Consider the following 18,970-nt stretch of genomic DNA (forward strand, 5'->3'; position numbering starts at 1 on the left):
GCCTGCTGCCTTTACTGTTTCACTACACCATCATGGACGTACAAACTTTTGGACCATTTGATGAACTTATCCATGAGTTTGCAATGTTAACATTTGAAATAAATTTGCATACACACACACACATAATATAATATATATATTTAAAAACTATCTACTGTTGATTGACCAATCAGAGTGCTCAATTCAGGTGGTTTATTTACTCATAAAGCCTTGGTCACCAAATTCCAGAAACGAATGACAGCGCCGTAGTAAAGTACTGTCCAATCAAAATGAACATGTCATATTCTGTAGACATCTGGTACATTTTAATATCAAATTTGGTAACACAGCGGAAACCAGCTGCAACACAAAATCTGCTGTGCCCTAGGGCATTTATATAATGTGCCCTAGGGTATTTATAGGATGTTCCATTACATTGGAAGGCTATTTCACAAATAAAAGTTTTAATTCATATCCTAAACATGTTACATTGACAAAGGGGACGGTTGACGTAAACACATTGAAAACGAAAATATATCAGTTAGGGGCGATAGTTTTTAAGTCGGATAAAACCCTCGTACTCGTGGCTCTTCTGGTATATAAAGTCCAACCTACGATAAAATGTCTCGGCCTACGGCCTCGACATTTTATCGTTGGGTTGGACTTTATATACCAGAAGAGCCCGAGTACGAGGGCTTTATCCTATACATATTTGATGTTGTTACCTGAACAATGGACTTTAATAATAAAATTGTGAACACTGAAAGAATTATCAGTTCTCAGAAGTGCTTGATACACTGACATGCAAGTGCTTAAGATTTCATATTTTGAAAGTGCCAGGACTCAAGTCCTCTTTATCAGAACTCATACTTGTTCATGCAGATTTTTCAAGTTTGTAAGTACTGCTAGAAAGTGGAATTAGGCTTAGATCTGGTCAGTGAAATTACCAGACATTCCAACAAAATAATTGAAAGGTATAACAGTAGTGATGATGCTGCAGGTGATCAGGTGAGAAAAGATGTACGCTTAACCGAAAACAAACACGTAACAAAAAGTAAATGTCCTTTTATGATAATACAGCATGCTGTGCAAACTGAAAAAAATCCCTGACAATTTCAGAGACACATGCAGAAGATGTGATGAATGACAGAGCAATCCAAACTCACCAGAATACCCAGCATTGTGTACCTAAACGTTTACAGCGTGGATCAGTGACATATGAATAATATTGCCTGGAATACGGTGACCATGAATGAGGAGAAATACAGATGTTAACATAGGTGAATGCACTCCAAGTTCTGTCCTAATTAGCACTGCTGTAGATAGTGGCGCATCTCACAGAAAGATTTCAAGAATGATGAAGACTACATCACAAGCAAATTTCCAAACTGGAGACCTAGCCTAAGTTGACCAATTACAAGTTTACTGCAAAGATGTGTAGTAGGAACACTGCAAACACTGACAAAACATGCGATAAGGATGTACCTTGTGGGCGATTTACACACAAACTACACTCAGAAACATTATTTTGAGTATAATATTCTTTGACAATATTTCTGTTTGATGAGGGGGATGGGACATTGGTATAGTGACTTACCTAATGGTAGGGGCCACAATGACTGCTATGAGAAATATCCTTATAACATTCAACTGGTGACCAGTTGGTATCAGAAATATGTGTTTCAAGAAAAAAGTATTCAGTTCTGTCACCTGTGGAAACAGAACAGCATAAAACCATGTTTAGCATTAGTCTACAGTCTTGTACATGCAGAAAAATAACACTGTATTTTCAGGCACCGGTGCGGAATTGATATTCGTAATGACAAATATCTTTTTTTTAAAAACAAAAATATTCTATACATGGAGACAGTTCCTTGGTCTTTGTATCATACAGCAATCCTTAATCACTGGTCTCGCATTAGACTGTTGACTATTTATTATTTATGTCATGTGTTTTCTTTTGAAATTTCTGTAGAGTCAATTTTTTAGAGAGATAATCTGCCCCTTTAAACAAAATCATCTGTTGACAGATACAGAGAACCTGCCCTGACAGTGTTTTGTATAAGGCATTAAAGCTGATCTATGTTTCCAAGTGTCCTCAATCATTATACCAAGGCCTCCTTAACGTTTCCACCCCTATGTCCCAGTATGGAGGTCCAAGATGACAATTGAAAACAACAGATTTGGACTAAACCATGCTAGTAAAAAGGTAGAATGCAAGCATGTATATTCTAGTGGAGACTGGGGAAGCAAAATTTCAAATGGAAATTCTAAATCAGTAATAGGTCTCTGTCTTCTCTGATGAAACAAAAAGCACTGACAGTTTCTGAAATTATACCCTCAGTGACATGGATGAGGGGACAATGTGGATATTTTCACCAAATTTACATATCTGAAGGTGCTTGCAGGCAATACATTAACCCTTTTCCTGCCAGTCCATATTTCACCACCAGGTCAGATGGTTAAAATTAATGAAAGTGAAACCAACGATTCCATATGATGTATTGTAACATATGCTGTACATTTGAAGGCTGTTGAAAACATAATACTGTAAAGTTGATTTTTTTTGGACAAAAGATGCTATAACATACCAAGCCAAGTGGGTGAAAATACGTCATGTTTTGGCTCCATACCGCTTTTTACCGACTTGGCTGATGGGGAAGTGATACAGTTATTACTATCTGGCAGGAAAAGGTTAAGTATTATTTGTTGTGGTCTTAAAATGCATGACTAAACAACTTGAATCAAGTGCAATACCTTTGGATTGATAATGCTTGCTGTAAAAATACAAGGCAAACCATGACGCTACCATGCATAAAATAACTTGATAAGTGTAACATTACACTTGACACTTTTTAAAATCTTTGTAAATTCCATTACAGAGGCAGCATTAAACTTTAAATCCATTGCAGAGATCTAATAACTGAACAACTGGTACTGCTTTCTCTGTGTATTTCCATCTGGTTTATGCACTCAAAATAAATCTATAAAAAGCAAAAATACAGAGTCATAAATTTAAATGCACCCACTGATATCTTACCTGCCACATCACTAGAAGAATATAAACAGCAACGACTCTCATACATGATGAATTTGGGTCTAACCATCTTACATGTGTCCAACTACCAGAAGAAAGGAAAAATACATTGATAACATTGTATTAAAGAGTAAACAGCATGTTCTCCAACATCCACAAACCTTGCCTTTGACAAAGCAATATCAAACAGAGAAGTGTAAAAAGAACCGTATCAGATGCAAGAGTGAAACAGATTTTTGTTCAAAATTTGCAAGTTGCCATAGAGGGCGCTCTACAGAAGGCTAGCTGTACCTGTATGTCAATACCTTCTGTTTTCATGTACTGTATAGAAGCATGGATTTCGAATCAAGAACTGACAGTCATGTTTGGAATTACAGAGGACTTTTCCTCTATTTCTTTGAATAATCACTTTTATGAAACTCACAGGGTTGCTAAATAGAGCAATAGCTTTCTTTGAAGATTTTATTCAGATTGATTCTTATGTTTTATGAGATTTATTCTCACCTTGCAGGAGTAAATTGAAGCACAGCTCGCCGTATTTTACCTGATGTGGAATGTATATCTCTGAAACAGACATAAGAAACAATGAGAAAATGAAAAATGCAAAGACAACACAAATCTGCTTGAAAAGTTCTGTATAGATTTATAATGCATAATAACATCAATACTCTGGTTTCATTAAAGTTTGCAGTGAACCCCACACAAATGTGATCATCATACCCAACTTGACAATTTCTGGACAGCACAAATAGTTGCTCTTTTTGAACATTACCAAATTTATCTATATGCTTCATCTAAAGAACAAAGATTGACCTTATGAAAGACTGTACAAAATTCTAGAGAGTTCTAGAGCTTTCTGATATTCTATAGTTAGCAATAGAAGTTCTCAAGAAGTGTATAAAGTTTTGACCCCATTTTCTATAGAATTCTATCGAAAAACAAGATTCCAAAGAGTTCTGTAGAACATTTTTCATAGAGGTGACATTTCCTATTGACCCTTTATGATGAAAGTGAGAATGCTATGCTCATACTGAAATAGCAGTGCAAGTGATGTGTACTGGTATTTCAGAATGTTAATGTTTATGGCTGATAGTTTTATAGAGTACATTATTTATTTGTGACCCAATGTAATGTTTATATGCTGTATACAGTAATGATTTCATGTCTTATTAGGGGCCCAAGCCGACCGGCTGGGACCCTATGTTATTTGCTCAAGTTCTACTACTTCCTCTTCTTTAGGGGCCCAAGCCGACCGGCTGGGACCCTATTGTTATTGCTCAAGTTCTACTACTTCCTCTTCTTCCTCTTTTTCTTCTTCTTCTTCTGCCGATTCTTTGTCGACCTAGATCTCCCAAACGGCTGAATGAAAACTTCTCAAATTTGCAGAGCTAGTAGGTGTTAATTAGTACTCGTGCACCTGACCCTTGAAATTTTGATTGGTCACGTGACCTGGCGACCATATTGGATTTTCCAAAAACCTAAAGATGGCTTCTCCAGAAGACCTAGGGGTCTAGTCGATTTGAATTTTTTTGTATAGCAAGCATGACCTAAGGTCTTCATAATTTGCACATAAAATCGCATGCGGTCACGTGACCTTGGCCGCCATATTGAATTTTCTAAAATACTCATTTAATCTTTAAAAATCTTCTTCTCCAGAACCAAAACACCGATTAAGCTCAAATTTTACTCATGTCATCCTTTGAACAATCTCTTTCAAGTTTGCAAAAATCATTTTGATCGGTCACGTGGTTTGGTCGCCATATTTGATTTTGTGAAATCACAATTTAATCTCTAAAAATCTTCTTCTCCAGAACAAATTCACCGATTCAACTAAAATTCCACATATATCATCTTAAGTGTGATCTCTTTCAAGTTTGCAAAAGGCGTTTGGATCGGTCACGTGGTTTGGCCGCCATATTGGATTTTGCAAAAATCGTAATTTAATCTTTAAAAATCTTCTTCTCTAGAACCAAAACACCGATTAAGCTCAAATTTTACTCAAGTCATCCTTAGGGTGATCTCTTTCAAGTTTGCAAAAAACATTTCGATCGGTCACGTGGTTTGGCCGTCATATTGGATTTTGTGAAATCGTAATGCAATTTTTAAAAATCTTCTCCTCCAGAACAAATACACCAATTGAACTAAAATTTCACATTTATTTTCCTTAGTGGTAGTCCTTTTAAGTTTCAGAAAAACATTTTGATCAGTCACGTAATTTGGCCGCCATATTGGATTTTATGTACATCGCAGTTTAATCCTTAGCAATCTTCTTCTCCAGAACCAATGTACAGATTGAACTAAAATTTTACACTCATTATCCCTAGTGGCAGTTCTTTTACATTTTCGAAAGGCATTTGGATCGGTCATGTGCTTTGGCCGCTATATTGGATTTTGTGAAAAATTGCAATTTCATCTTTAAAACTATTCTTTCCAGAACCAACGCACCGATCCAACTGAAATTTTACTTCTGTCACCCTTAGTGTGAGCACTTTCAAGTTTGTGAAAGGCGTTGGGGTCGGTCAAGTGGTTTGTTTGCCATATTGGATATAGCGACAATCGCAATTTCATCATTAAAACTCTTCTTCTCAAAAATCAACACACAGATTCACCTGAAATTTTACTCATATCTTTCTTAGTGCGAGCACTTTCAAGTTTGCGAAAGGCATTTGGATCGGTTAAGTCGCCACAATGTGCATAAGGCTGCAGTGTAAAACCTCGTCAGTCAGAAGATCGATCAGTGATGTATGTTATATTGTACACTTGAAAGTCAAAGACGGCACAACAGACTGCAATGCCCGCTGTCAAATTCAGCTAGCAGTCACACGAACCCTAATATCGGCGCCTTGTTTAAGGCAACTTTGGCGACCAGCTTTTGTACGCCGGGTGACTTTGTCGAGTATACTGCCACGGAAGTGCTTAGAGGAGTGTGCCACTAGCTTTAAGGGGTGGCCGACTGCTGTGATTGACTGAATAAGAGACAAGGTCCCGCCAGGGCACAATTACTGGGGTCTACGCACAGCTGATATGTGAGTGTCAAGGATCATAAATGAAGCTATTTGGGTAATTTATATGTAGGTGTCTCAATACACGCTCACTTGTTCATCACTAATAAAAAAGAAAGATACATGACATTGCAAGGTGTGGTGATTTGTTTATGTTTCTCTATCTGACATGCATGGAGTGGCCCTGGTGTGTTGTGTAACTGAGAGCATGTACCTGATTAAAAATGTAAACAAGACCACATCAAGCCCAGCTGTAAATGTCATAAAAATCGCTGATACACATCTATTAAAACAACACGCCACCTTGTTTAATGAAGTTCTGCAGCTTGATCTAACTTCACTGTAATTGCTGTGTGCCATTGCACGCCCGGTCTGTGACCGCCGAAATGTACCCTTTATTTATCAGCGATTCGGGGACTCTAATATCGATACTAGACAATAGTAGAATGACTTGCCCTATGCATCGGTACGCCAGATCTGTGAAATCGTCGATATATTTACTGCATGTTTATCGGGAATTTGGGGACTCTAATATAAATAGCACACAATACTAGAATGACTTGCCCTGTGCCTCGGCACACAAGGTCTGTGAAATTGCCGATATTTACCAGATATTTATCAGCGATTTGGGGACTCCAATATTGATACTAGACGATACTAGATTCTGTCAAATCCCGGGTAAATATCCGATATATATCGAAGAATACACCACCTTGCAGTTCTGGTCAAACCCGACTTCCAAGGACTGACTGTAAATTCGATACTGAACGATACTGGATTCTGTCAAATCGAGGGTAAATATCCGATATCGGAGATTTCACTACCTTACAGTTTTGGTCAAACCCGACTTTCAATGACTGACTCTAGCTTCGACACTAGACTATATACTTTCTGTTAAATCGCGGGTAAATATCCGGTATATATCGGAGATTTCACCACATTACAGGTTTTGCCAAACCCGACTTCAAAGGACTGACTCTAGCTTCTATAATAGACGATACTAGATTTTCTCAAATCGCGGGTAAATGTCCGATATATATCGAAGAATACACCACCTTACATGCAGTTCTGGTCGAACCGACTTCCAAGGACTGACTCTAGCTTCGTTACTAGACGATACTAGATTTTCTCAAATCGCCAGTAAATGTTCGATATATATCGGAGATTTCACCACCTTACACTTCTTGTCAAACCCGACTTCCAAGGACTGACTCTAGCTTCGATACTTAACGATACCAGATTCTGTCATAACGCAGGTAAATATCCGATATGTATATCGGACATTTCACCACCTTACACTTCTTGTCAAACCCGACTTCCCAGGACTGACTCTAGCTTCGATACTAGACGATACCAGATTCTGTCAAATCGCGGGTAAATATCCGACATATATATCGGAGATTTCACCACCTTACAGGTTTTCACAAATCCGACTTCCAAGGACTGACTCTAACTTCGATACTAAGCGATACTAGATTCTGTCAAATCGCGGGTAAATATCATATATATATATATATATATATATATATATATATATATATATATATATATATATATATATATATATATATATATATATATATATATATATATATATATATATATATATATATATCGGACATTTCATCACCTTACCTTACAAACCCGACTGCGAAGGACCGACTGTAACTTCGATACCAGGCGATACTAGATTCTGTCAAATCGAGGTGAATATCCGATATAGATTGGAGATTTCACCATCTTATAGATCTAGTCGAGCCAATCTAACTTCGGTATTGTATAGTCTAATAGCCGTAAATATCGGATATCATATCAAAGTGCAATGTCGCGGTGTCCTCGGGATTCCGGGATATTATATAGCACTCACCCCGCCTATCGCGTTCACCACACTCAGGTGTCTCACATCGCCTTCACCCCACTAAAATATTCACAAATCACAGTCTACGATGCGGCTAGCAGGCGGCCGCAATTACCAACTACAAATAGTTTATTGATTGTTGTCAGTTGGGAAGGAAACTAGGTTTAAAATGGCTGCTGTTACTCACAGCCTGTCGGTAAAATTGCTATTCAAAGCTGGACGCTCTTGCCATAGTTCTAGGTCTAAATAGGTGTGACCATTTCAGTTGATAGTGTAGCTGTTCAGAAGAATTGTTTGCACAACTTATTACAGTGGGAACACTCAGTAAACATGTACTTCCTTAATTTGTGAAGTTTATTAGTGCAAAAGTAGCCCTGCGTTCAGGTGTGTTTGTTCCCGGCAACGGTCTGTGGTTAACTTGAGTCTCTGCGGCGAGATTCACAATGGCGATCTCCATGGGTAAATTTAAACGGCCAAAGCATACGGCTTTTTTAACAAGGTAGAGCGAGTAAGGCACTCCTGAACGGCGAAAATGTTGATGGTGTATAGCTGCCAATAAGCAAATATCCTTACTGATGTTAGAAACTTGTGTGAATTGGCTTCCTTGAAGATGAATTCGCAAGATTTTTCAGCTATTGTGACGTTATATCGGAAACAGATTTTCAGAGAAGGCGCCCGCTCGTCCGCCGAGTACAGTCGACGTACTTCCGCATTCATATTGTGCAAATCCGCAAGTCTTGTCGCGATATTTGAGCATTTAACTTGATCGTCAGTGAAACAAAAAGATGTTTCTCCATATCAAAACATTATGTGTTTTATATTTTAGGGTTCTGTTTAAGTAATAGACATGAACATTTGGATTTATGATCCGTGATTTCCGCGATCCGTGGCATGATTCAACCTGGCCGTGGATACGCACTGACTTTTTTGGTGATGACCCCTGACCCAAGTGTCATCGATACGCTGTGCGCTGTCCGAGCATCGCTTGCTAAATTCATGGAGCTACCAAAGCTCCATGCTAAATTCAAGCGTAAAGCAAATGTATCGAAAGTCTAACATGCACAAATTTGTCAAGTCTTTGAGTATTTTACTTTTGAACTGCTATGAAAATGGATATCTACGTATAATTCGTTTGAAAAACTGGTATGCTGAAACAGGTTTCGTGCCGTTATAGTGCGATATGTACAGTACAGCAGTGATACGATTGCAGGTTTTTTACAAAGGCTGCGTTCACAAAAAAGGTGGAGGGGGGGGGGCTGGAGGTATTCATTCAGGAAGGGGAAATCGAAAATTTTGGGGGTAGTAGAGGGGGACTTGAAAATTTTGCTCTACCTGCAGGGGGCACTTGAAAATTTATTGGTTCCCTTTTATGTTTTACATTTTCCGATTCCAATTTTTTTGTAGGTAATCTAATGAAGTGAATACCATTTTCATGTCATTCAAATGTTGTTATGTTAGTAATAATTAACAGAATCTAGAACCATTTTGTCACATTCCATGACTTATATCTCGAAAAAATCTAAACATGTGTGATTGTCGTAAAAAAATCTAACTTGAGCCTAGTAACAGGGCAGAAGCTGCAACCGTTGATGATTTTTGCAATCTATCTAATATATCAACTACAGTTTCCTGCTGTCTCCCTACAGCATGCTCAAACACACAATGTTCAGTTTGTCGACAAAACCTGTATATATAAATATGTATTTAGGTGATAGTTTGATTAGAGTCCAGACTGACAGTCAGTTGTCAGCACTGATACGTGGTACACATACACAGGCTGTGCTAGCAAGCTGAATACTGGACAGTTCAACATGCTGTAGAGAGTAGAACAAGAACGCAGTTGTATGATAAACTGAACAAAAATAGTGTCAAAATTATCAAAGTTAATACAACTTCTTCCTATGGGCAACTGTCACTATCAGATACCGCCCTGCTACTGTAGTATATACGTGAGCAGTGACAGAGATAGCTCTGACTCCGATATACATTGTAGTTGAAGAAGAGTTTGTGTCTCATGACAGTAAAACATTACCTAAACAAGATCAGGCCAGAAAGCAACACAAGGAAGAACACATGAAAATTTTTGCACTCTAGCATATGAGAATAATCAAATATTAAAGAAAAAAGAGGGGGTCACCGTGCTTGATTTTCTAAATTTTCACAGTTTTGTCAAAACATTATACAAAAGTAAAACTTTAAACAGTAAAGATGAAATGAAAAATATATGACTAATTATTTATTTTTTAAACCAAATTTGCAATTATTACGCCAAAAATTTCAGAGATTAATACATTTATTTGATGGAATATTTTAACCTTCCCGTATTGTAAATTTTGAGTAGTATCTAAATCATATATGTCTTGTACTTTTGAAACAAATTTTTGGTAGGTCACCGTGCTCAGTTTAAGACGCCATATTTGATTTCTTGAAAATCGCAATTTATCTCTACAAATCTTCTTCTCCTGAACCAAAACACTGATGGAAGTGAAATTCCACTTTTGTCATTCTTAGTGAGAGCTCTTTCAGGTTTGTGAAAGGCAATTAGATCGCTCACATGTTTTTGCCGCCATATTGTATTTTGCATGGAACAGATAAATGTGAGATGATGTTCAAAATTCTTCTTTACAAGAACTTGACTGTTTTCAAGCTAAAATTTTGCACATAATATAATCAGTGGAAGATTTGGAAACCAGGTTAATCGCTTGGGCCCCGCCAACGCTGCTTGCAGCTTTAATTAGGGGCCCAAGCCGACCGGCTGGGACCCTATTGTTATTGCTCAAGTTCTACTACTTCCTCTTCTTCCTCTTTTTCTTCTTCTTCTTCTGCCGATTCTTTGTCGACCTAGATCTCTTAAACGGCTGAATGAAAACTTCTCAAATTTGCAGAGCTAGTAGGTGTTAATTAGTACTCGTGCACCTGACCCTTGAAATTTTGATTGGTCACGTGACCTGGCGACCATATTGGATTTTCCAAAAACCTAAAGATGGCTTCTCCAGAAGACCTAGGGGTCTAGTCGATTTGAATTTTTTTGTATAGCAAGCATGACCTAAGGTCTTCATAATTTGCACATAAAATCGCATGCGGTCACGTGACCTTGGCCGCCATATTGAATTTTCTAAAATACTCATTTAATCTTTAAAAATCTTCTTCTCCAGAACCAAAACACCGATTAAGCTCAAATTTTACTCATGTCATCCTTTGAACGATCTCTTTCAAGTTTGCAAAAATCATTTTGATCGGTCACGTGGTTTGGTCGCCATATTTGATTTTGTGAAATCACAATTTAATCTCTAAAAATCTTCTTCTCCAGAACAAATTCACCGATTCAACTAAAATTCCACATATATCATCTTAAGTGTGATCTCTTTCAAGTTTGCAAAAGGTGTTTGGATCGGTCACGTGGTTTGGCCGCCATATTGGATTTTGCAAAAATCGTAATTTAATCTTTAAAAATCTTCTTCTCTAGAACCAAAACACCGATTAAGCTCAAATTTTACTCAAGTCATCCTTAGGGTGATCTCTTTCAAGTTTGCAAAAAAAATTTCGATCGGTCACGTGGTTTGGCCGCCATATTGGATTTTGTGAAATCGTAATGCAATTTTAAAAATCTTCTCCTCCAGAACAATACACCAATTGAATAAAATTTCACATCTATTTTCCTTAGTGGTAGTCCTTTTAAGTTTCAGAAAAACATTTTGATCAGTCACGTAATTTGGCCGCCATATTGGATTTTATGTACATCGCAGTTTAATCCTTAGCAATTCTTCTTCTCCAGAACCAATGTACAGATTGAACTAAAATTTTACACTCATTATCCCTAGTGGCAGTTCTTTTACATTTTCGAAAGGCATTTGGATCGGTCATGTGCTTTGGCCGCTATATTGGATTTTGTGAAAACTTGCAATTTCATCTTTAAAACTATTCTTTCCAGAACCAACGCACCGATCCAACTGAAATTTTACTTCTGTCACCCTTAGTGTGAGCACTTTCAAGTTTGTGAAAGGCGTTGGGGTCGTCAAGTGGTTGTTTTGCCATATTGGATATAGCGACAATCGCAATTTCATCATTAAAACTCTTCTTCTCAAAAACCAACACACAGATTCAACTGAAATTTTACTCATATCTTTCTTAGTGCGAGCACTTTCAAGTTTGCGAAAGGCATTTGGATCGGTTAAGTCGCCACAATGTGCATAAGGCTGCAGTGTAAAACCTCGTCAGTCAGAAGATCGATCAGTGATGTATGTTATATTGTACACTTGAAAGTCAAAGACGGCACAACAGACTGCAATGGCCGCTGTCAAATTCAGCTAGCAGTCACACGAACCCTAATATCGGCGCCTTGTTTAAGGCAACTTTGGCGACCAGCTTTTGTACGCCGGGTGACTTTGTCGAGTATACTGCCACGGAAGTACTTAGAGGAGTGTGCCACTAGCTTTAAGGGTGGCCGACTGCTGTGATTGACTGAATAAGAGACAAGGTCCCGCCAGGGCACAATTACTGGGTCTACGCACAGCTGATATGTGAGTGTCAAGGATCATAAATGAAGCTATTTGGATAATTTTATATGTAGGTGTCTCAATACACGCTCACTTGTTCATCACTAATAAAAAAGAAAGATACATGACATTGCAAGGTGTGGTGATTTGTTTATGTTTCTCTATCTGACATGCATGGAGTGGCCCTGGTGTGTTGTGTAACTGAGAGCATGTACCTGATTAAAAATGTAAAAAGACCACATCAAGCCCAGCTGTAAATGTCATAAAAATCGCTGATACACATCTATTAAAACAACACCTTGTTTAATGAAGTTCTGCAGCTTGATCTAACTTCACTGTAATTGCTGTGTGCCATTGCACGCCCGGTCTGTGACCGCCGAAATGTACCCTTTATTTATCAGCGATTCGGGGACTCTAATATCGATACTAGACAATAGTAGAATGACTTGCCCTATGCATCGGTACGCCAGATCTGTGAAATCGTCGATATATTTACTGCATGTTTATCTGGAATTTGGGGACTCTAATATAAATAGCACACAATACTAGAATGACTTGCCCTGTGCCTCGGCACACAAGGTCTGTGAAATTGCCGATATTTACCAGATATTTATCAGCGATTTGGGGACTCCAATATTGACACTAGACGATACTAGATTCTGTCAAATCCCGGGTAAATATCCGATATATATCGAAGAATACACCACCTTGCAGTTCTGGTCAAACCCGACTTCCAAGGACTGACTGTAAATTCGATACTGAACGATACTGGATTCTGTCAAATCGAGGGTAAATATCCGATATCGGAGATTTCACTACCTTACAGTTTTGGTCAACCCGACTTTCAATGACTGACTCTAGCTTTGATACTAGACTATATACTTTCTGTTAAATCGCGGGTAAATATCCGGTATATATGGAGATTTCACCACATTACAGGTTTTGCCAAACCCGACTTCAAAGGACTGACTCTAGCTTCTATAATAGACGATACTAGATTTTCTCAAATCGCGGGTAAATGACCGATATATATCGAAGAATACACCACCTTACATGCAGTTCTGGTCGAACCCGACTTCCAAGGACTGACTCTAGCTTCGTTACTAGACGATACTAGATTTTCTCAAATCGCCAGTAATGTTCGATATATATCGGAGATTTCACCACCTTACACTTCTTGTCAAACCCGACTTCCAAGGACTGACTCTAGCTTCGATACTTAACGATACCAGATTCTGTCATAACGCAGGTAAATATCCGATATGTATATCGGACGTTTCACCACCTTACACTTCTTGTCAAACCCGACTTCCCAGGACTGACTCTAGCTTCGATACTAGACGATACCAGATTCTGTCAAATCGCGGGTAAATATCCGACATATATATCGGAGATTTCACCACCTTACAGGTTTTCACAAATCCGACTTCCAAGGACTGACTCTAACTTCGATACTAAGCGATACTAGATTCTGTCAAATCGCGGGTAAATATCATATATATATATATATATATATATATATATATATATATATATATATATATATATATATATATATATATATATATATATATATATATATATATATATATATATATATATATCGGACATTTCATCACCTTACCTTACAAACCCGACTGCGAAGGACCGACTGTAATTTCGATACTAGGCGATACTAGATTCTGTCAAATCGAGGGTGAATATCCGATATAGATTGGAGATTTCACCATCTTATAGATCTAGTCGAGCCAATCTAACTTCGGTATTGTATAGTCTAATAGCCGTAAATATCGGATATCATATCAAAGTGCAATGTCGCGGTGTCCTCGGGATTCCGGGATATTATATAGCACTCACCCCGCCTATCGCGTTCACCACACTCAGGTGTCTCACATCGCCTTCACCCCACTAAAATATTCACAAATCACAGTCTACGATGCGGCTAGCAGGCGGCCGCAATTACCAACTACAAATAGTTTATTGATTGTTGTCAGTTGAGAAGGAAACTAGGTTTAAAATGGCTGCTGTTACTCACAGCCTGTCGGTAAAATTGCTATTCAAAGCTGGACGCTCTTGCCATAGTTCTAGGTCTAAATAGGTGTGACCATTTCAGTTGATAGTGTAGCTGTTCAGAAGAATTGTTTGCACAACTTATTACAGTGGGAACACTCAGTAAACATGTACTTCCTTAATTTGTGAAGTTTATTAGTGCAAAAGTAGCCCTGCGTTCAGGTGTGTTTGTTCCCGGCAACGGTCTGTGGTTAACTTGAGTCTCTGCGGCGAGATTCACAATGGCGATCTCCATGGGTAAATTTAAACGGCCAAAGCATACGGCTTTTTTAACAAGGTAGAGCGAGTAAGGCACTCCTGAACGGCGAAAATGTTGATGGTGTATAGCTGCCAATAAGCAAATATCCTTACTGATGTTAGAAACTTGTGTGAATTGGCTTCCTTGAAGATGAATTCGCAAGATTTTTCAGCTATTGTGACGTTATATCGGAAACAGATTTTCAGAGAAGGCGCCCGCTCGTCCGCCGAGTACAGTCGACGTACTTCCGCATTCATATTGTGCAAATCCGCAAGTCTTGTCACGATATTTGAGCATTTAACTTGATCGTCAGTGAAACAAAAAGATGTTTCTCCATATCAAAACATTATGTGTTTTATATTTTAGGGTTCTGTTTAAGTAATAGACATGAACATTTGGATTTATGATCCGTGATTTCCGCGATCCGTGGCATGATTCAACCTGGCCGTGGATACGCACTGACTTTTTTGGTGATGACCCCTGACCCAAGTGTCATCGATACGCTGTGCGCTGTCCGAGCATCGCTTGCTAAATTCATGGAGCTACCAAAGCTCCATGCTAAATTCAAGCGTAAAGCAAATGTATCGAAAGTCTAACATGCACAAATTTGTCAAGTCTTTGAGTATTTTACTTTTGAACTGCTATGAAAATGGATATCTACGTATAATTCGTTTGAAAAACTGGTATGCTGAAACAGGTTTCGTGCCGTTATAGTGCGATATGTACAGTACAGCAGTGATAGCGATGTGCAGGTTTTTTACAAAGGCTGCGTTCACAAAAAAAGGTGGGGGGGGGGGGCTGAGGTATTCATTCAGGAAGGGGAAATCGAAAATTTTGGGGGTAGTAGAGGGGGACTTGAAAATTTTGCTCTACCTGCAGGGGGCACTTGAAAATTTATTGGTTCCCTTTTATGTTTTACATTTTCCGATTCCAAGTTTTTTGTAGGTAATCTAATGAAGTGAATACCATTTTTATGTCATTCAAATGTTGTTATGTTAGTAATAATTTAACAGAATCTAGAACCACTTTGTCACATTCCATGACTTATATCTCGACAAAATCTAAACGTGTGATTGTCGTAAAAAAATCTAACTTGAGCCTAGTAACAGGGCAGAAGCTGCAACCGTTGATGATTTTTGTAATCTATCTAATATATCAACTACAGTTTCTGCTGTCTCCCTACAGCATGCTCAAACACACAATGTTCAGTTTGTCGACAAAACCTGTATATATAAATATGTATTTAGGTGATAGTTTGATTAGAGTCCAGACTGACAGTCAGTTGTCAGCACTGATACGTGGTACACATACACAGGCTGTGCTAGCAAGCTGAATACTGGACAGTTCAACATGCTGTAGAGAGTAGAACAAGAACGCAGTTGTATGATAAACTGAACAAAAATAGTGTCAAAATTATCAAAGTTAATACAACTTCTTCCTATGGGCAACTGTCACTATCAGATACCGCCCTGCTACTGTAGTATATACGTGAGCAGTGACAGAGATAGCTCTGACTCCGATATACATTGTAGTTGAAGAAGAGTTTGTGTCTCATGACAGTAAAACATTACCTAAACAAGATCAGGCCAGAAAGCAACACAAGGAAGAACACATGAAAATTTTTGCACTCTAGCATATGAGAATAATCAAATATTAAAGAAAAAAAGGGGTCACCGTGCTTGATTTTCTGAATTTTCACAGTTTTGTCAAAACATTATACAAAAGTAAAACTTTAAACAGTAAAGATGAAATGAAAAAATATATGACTAATTATTTATTTTTTAACCAAATTTGCAATTATTACGCCAAAAATTTCAGAGTTTAATACATTTATTTGATGGAATATTTTAACCTTCCCGTATTGTAAATTTTGAGTAGTATCTAATCATATATGTCTTGTACTTTTGAAACAAATTTTTGGTAGGTCACCGTGCTCAGTTTAAGACGCCATATTTGATTTCTTGAAAATCGCAGTTTATCTCTACAAATCTTCTTCTGCTGAACCAAAACACTGATGGAAGTGAAATTCCACTTTTGTCATTCTTAGTGAGAGCTCTTTCAGGTTTGTGAAAGGCAATTAGATCGCTCACATGTTTTTGCCGCCATATTGTATTTTGCATGGAACAGATAAATGTGAGATGATGTTCAAAATTCTTCTTTACAAGAACTTGACTGTTTTCAAGCTAAAATTTTGCACATAATATAATCAGTGGAAGATTTGGAAACCAGGTTAATCGCTTGGGCCCCGCCAACGCTGCTTGCAGCTTTAATCCTCTTTCTTCTTCTTCTTCTGCCGATTCTTTGTCGACCTAGATCTCTTAAACGGCTGAACGAAAACTTCTCAAATTTGCAGGGCTAATAGGTGTCAATTAGTACTCGTGCACCTGACCCTTGAAATTTTGATTGGTCACGTGACCTGGCGGCCATATTGGATTTTCCAAAAACCTAAAAATGGCTTGTCCAGAAGACCTAGGGGTCTAGTCGATTTGAAATTTTTTGTATAGTAAGCATGACCTAAGGTCTTATAGAATTGCCAATAAAATCGCATGCGGTCACGTGACCTTGGCCGCCATATTGGATTTTCTAAAATAGTCATTTAATCTTTAAAAATCTTCTTCTCCAGAACCAAAACATCGATTAAGCTCAAATTTTACTCATGTCATTCTTACAGTGATCTCTTTAAAGTTTGCAAAAGACATTTCGATTGGTCACGTGGTTTGGCCGCCATATTGGATTTTTTGAAATCACAATTTAATCTTTAAAAATCTTCTTCTCCAGAACAGATTCACCAATTGAACTAAAATTTAATAAATGTCATCTACAGTGTGATCTATTTCAAGTTTGCGAAAAGCGTTTCAATTGGTCACGTGGTTTGGTCGCCATATTGGATTGCGCAAAAAATCGTAATTTAATCTTTAAAAATCTTCTTCTCCAGAACCAAAACACTGATTAAGCTGGAATTTTACTCATGTCATGCTTACAGTGATCTCTTTCAAGTTTGCAAAAGGCATTTCGATCGGTCACGTGGTTTGGCCGCCATATTGGATTTTGTGAAATCACAATTTAATCTTTAAAAATCTTCTTCTCCAGAACTAACACACCGATTGAACTAAAATTTTACATCTATCATCTAAAGTGTGATCTCTTTCAAGTTTGCAAAAGGCGTTTGGATTGGTCATGTGGTTTGGCCGCCATATTGAATTTTGCAAAAAAATCGTAATTTAATCTTTAAAATCTTCTTCTCCAGACCAAAACACTGATTAATATGAAATTTTACTCTGTCACCCTTACATTGATATCTTTCAAGTTTGGAAAAAGCTTCTACATCTATCATCGATAGTGTGATCTCTTTCAAGTGTGCGAAAGGCATTTGGATCGGTCTCATGGTTTCGCCGCCATATTGGATTTTGTGAAAAATCGTAATTTAATCTTTAAAAATCTTCTCCTCCAGAACAAATACACTGATTGAACTAAAATTTTACACTTATTTTCCCTAGTGGTAGTCCTTTAAGTTTGCGAAAGGCATTTTGATCAGTCACGTAATTTGGCCGCCATATTGGATTTTGTTTAAATCACAATTTAATCTTAAAAATCTTCCTCTCCAGAACCAATACACACATTCAACTGAAATTTTACTCATATCTTTCATAGTGCGAGCACTTTCAAGTTTGCGAAAGGCATTTGGATCGGTTAAGTCGCCCCAATGTTCATAAGGCTGCAGTTTAAAACCTCGTCAGTCAGAAGATCGATCAGTGATGTATGTTATATTGTACACTTGAAAGTCAAAGACGGCACGACAGATTGCAATGCCCGCTGTCAAATTCAGCTAGCAGTCACACGAACCCTAATCTCGGCCCCTTGTGTAAGGCAACTTTGCGACCAGCTTTTGTACGCCAGGTGACGTTGTCGAGTATACTGCGACGGAAGTACTTAGAGGAGTGTGCCACTAGCTTTAAGGGGTGGCCGACCGGTGTGATCGACTGAATGGCACAATTACTGGGGTCTATGCACAGCTGATATGTGAGTGTCAAGGACCATAAATGAAGCTATTCGGGTATTTTTATATGTAGGTGTCTGAATGCACGCTCACTTGTTCATCATGATAAAAAGACAGATACATGACATTGCAAGGTGTGGTGATTTGTTTATGTTTCTCTATCTGACATGCATGGAGTGGCCCTGGTGTGTTGTGTAACTGAGAGCATGTAGCTGATTAAAAAATATAAACAAGACCACATCAAGTCCAGCCGTTAATGTCGTAAAAATCGCTGATACATATCTATTGAAACA

General features: G+C 38.0%; 1 protein-coding gene across 4 annotated transcripts in view; it reads right to left on the reverse strand.

Annotated features, from left to right (window-relative positions):
- LOC139128469 (phosphatidylserine synthase 1-like) overlaps positions 1–18,970 on the reverse strand; it is a 324,577-nt gene that overhangs the window by 258,266 nt on the left and 47,341 nt on the right. For 2 of the 4 annotated variants that reach the window (XM_070694242.1, XM_070694240.1), the window contains exons 7-10: positions 3,521–3,580; positions 3,020–3,101; positions 1,577–1,689; positions 1,146–1,211 (exon numbers count right to left, since the gene is read on the reverse strand). In XM_070694242.1, coding sequence (XP_070550343.1) covers positions 1,146–1,211; positions 1,577–1,689; positions 3,020–3,101; positions 3,521–3,580 — 321 coding nt within the window. The remainder of the gene's footprint in view (positions 1–1,145; positions 1,212–1,576; positions 1,690–3,019; positions 3,102–3,520; positions 3,581–18,970) is intronic. The other 2 variants (XM_070694244.1, XM_070694243.1) reach the window with 1 other exon arrangement.

Source organism: Ptychodera flava, unplaced genomic scaffold (genome assembly GCF_041260155.1).
Source record: "Ptychodera flava strain L36383 unplaced genomic scaffold, AS_Pfla_20210202 Scaffold_55__1_contigs__length_887147_pilon, whole genome shotgun sequence".
Classification (NCBI taxonomy): Eukaryota; Metazoa; Hemichordata; class Enteropneusta; family Ptychoderidae; genus Ptychodera; species Ptychodera flava.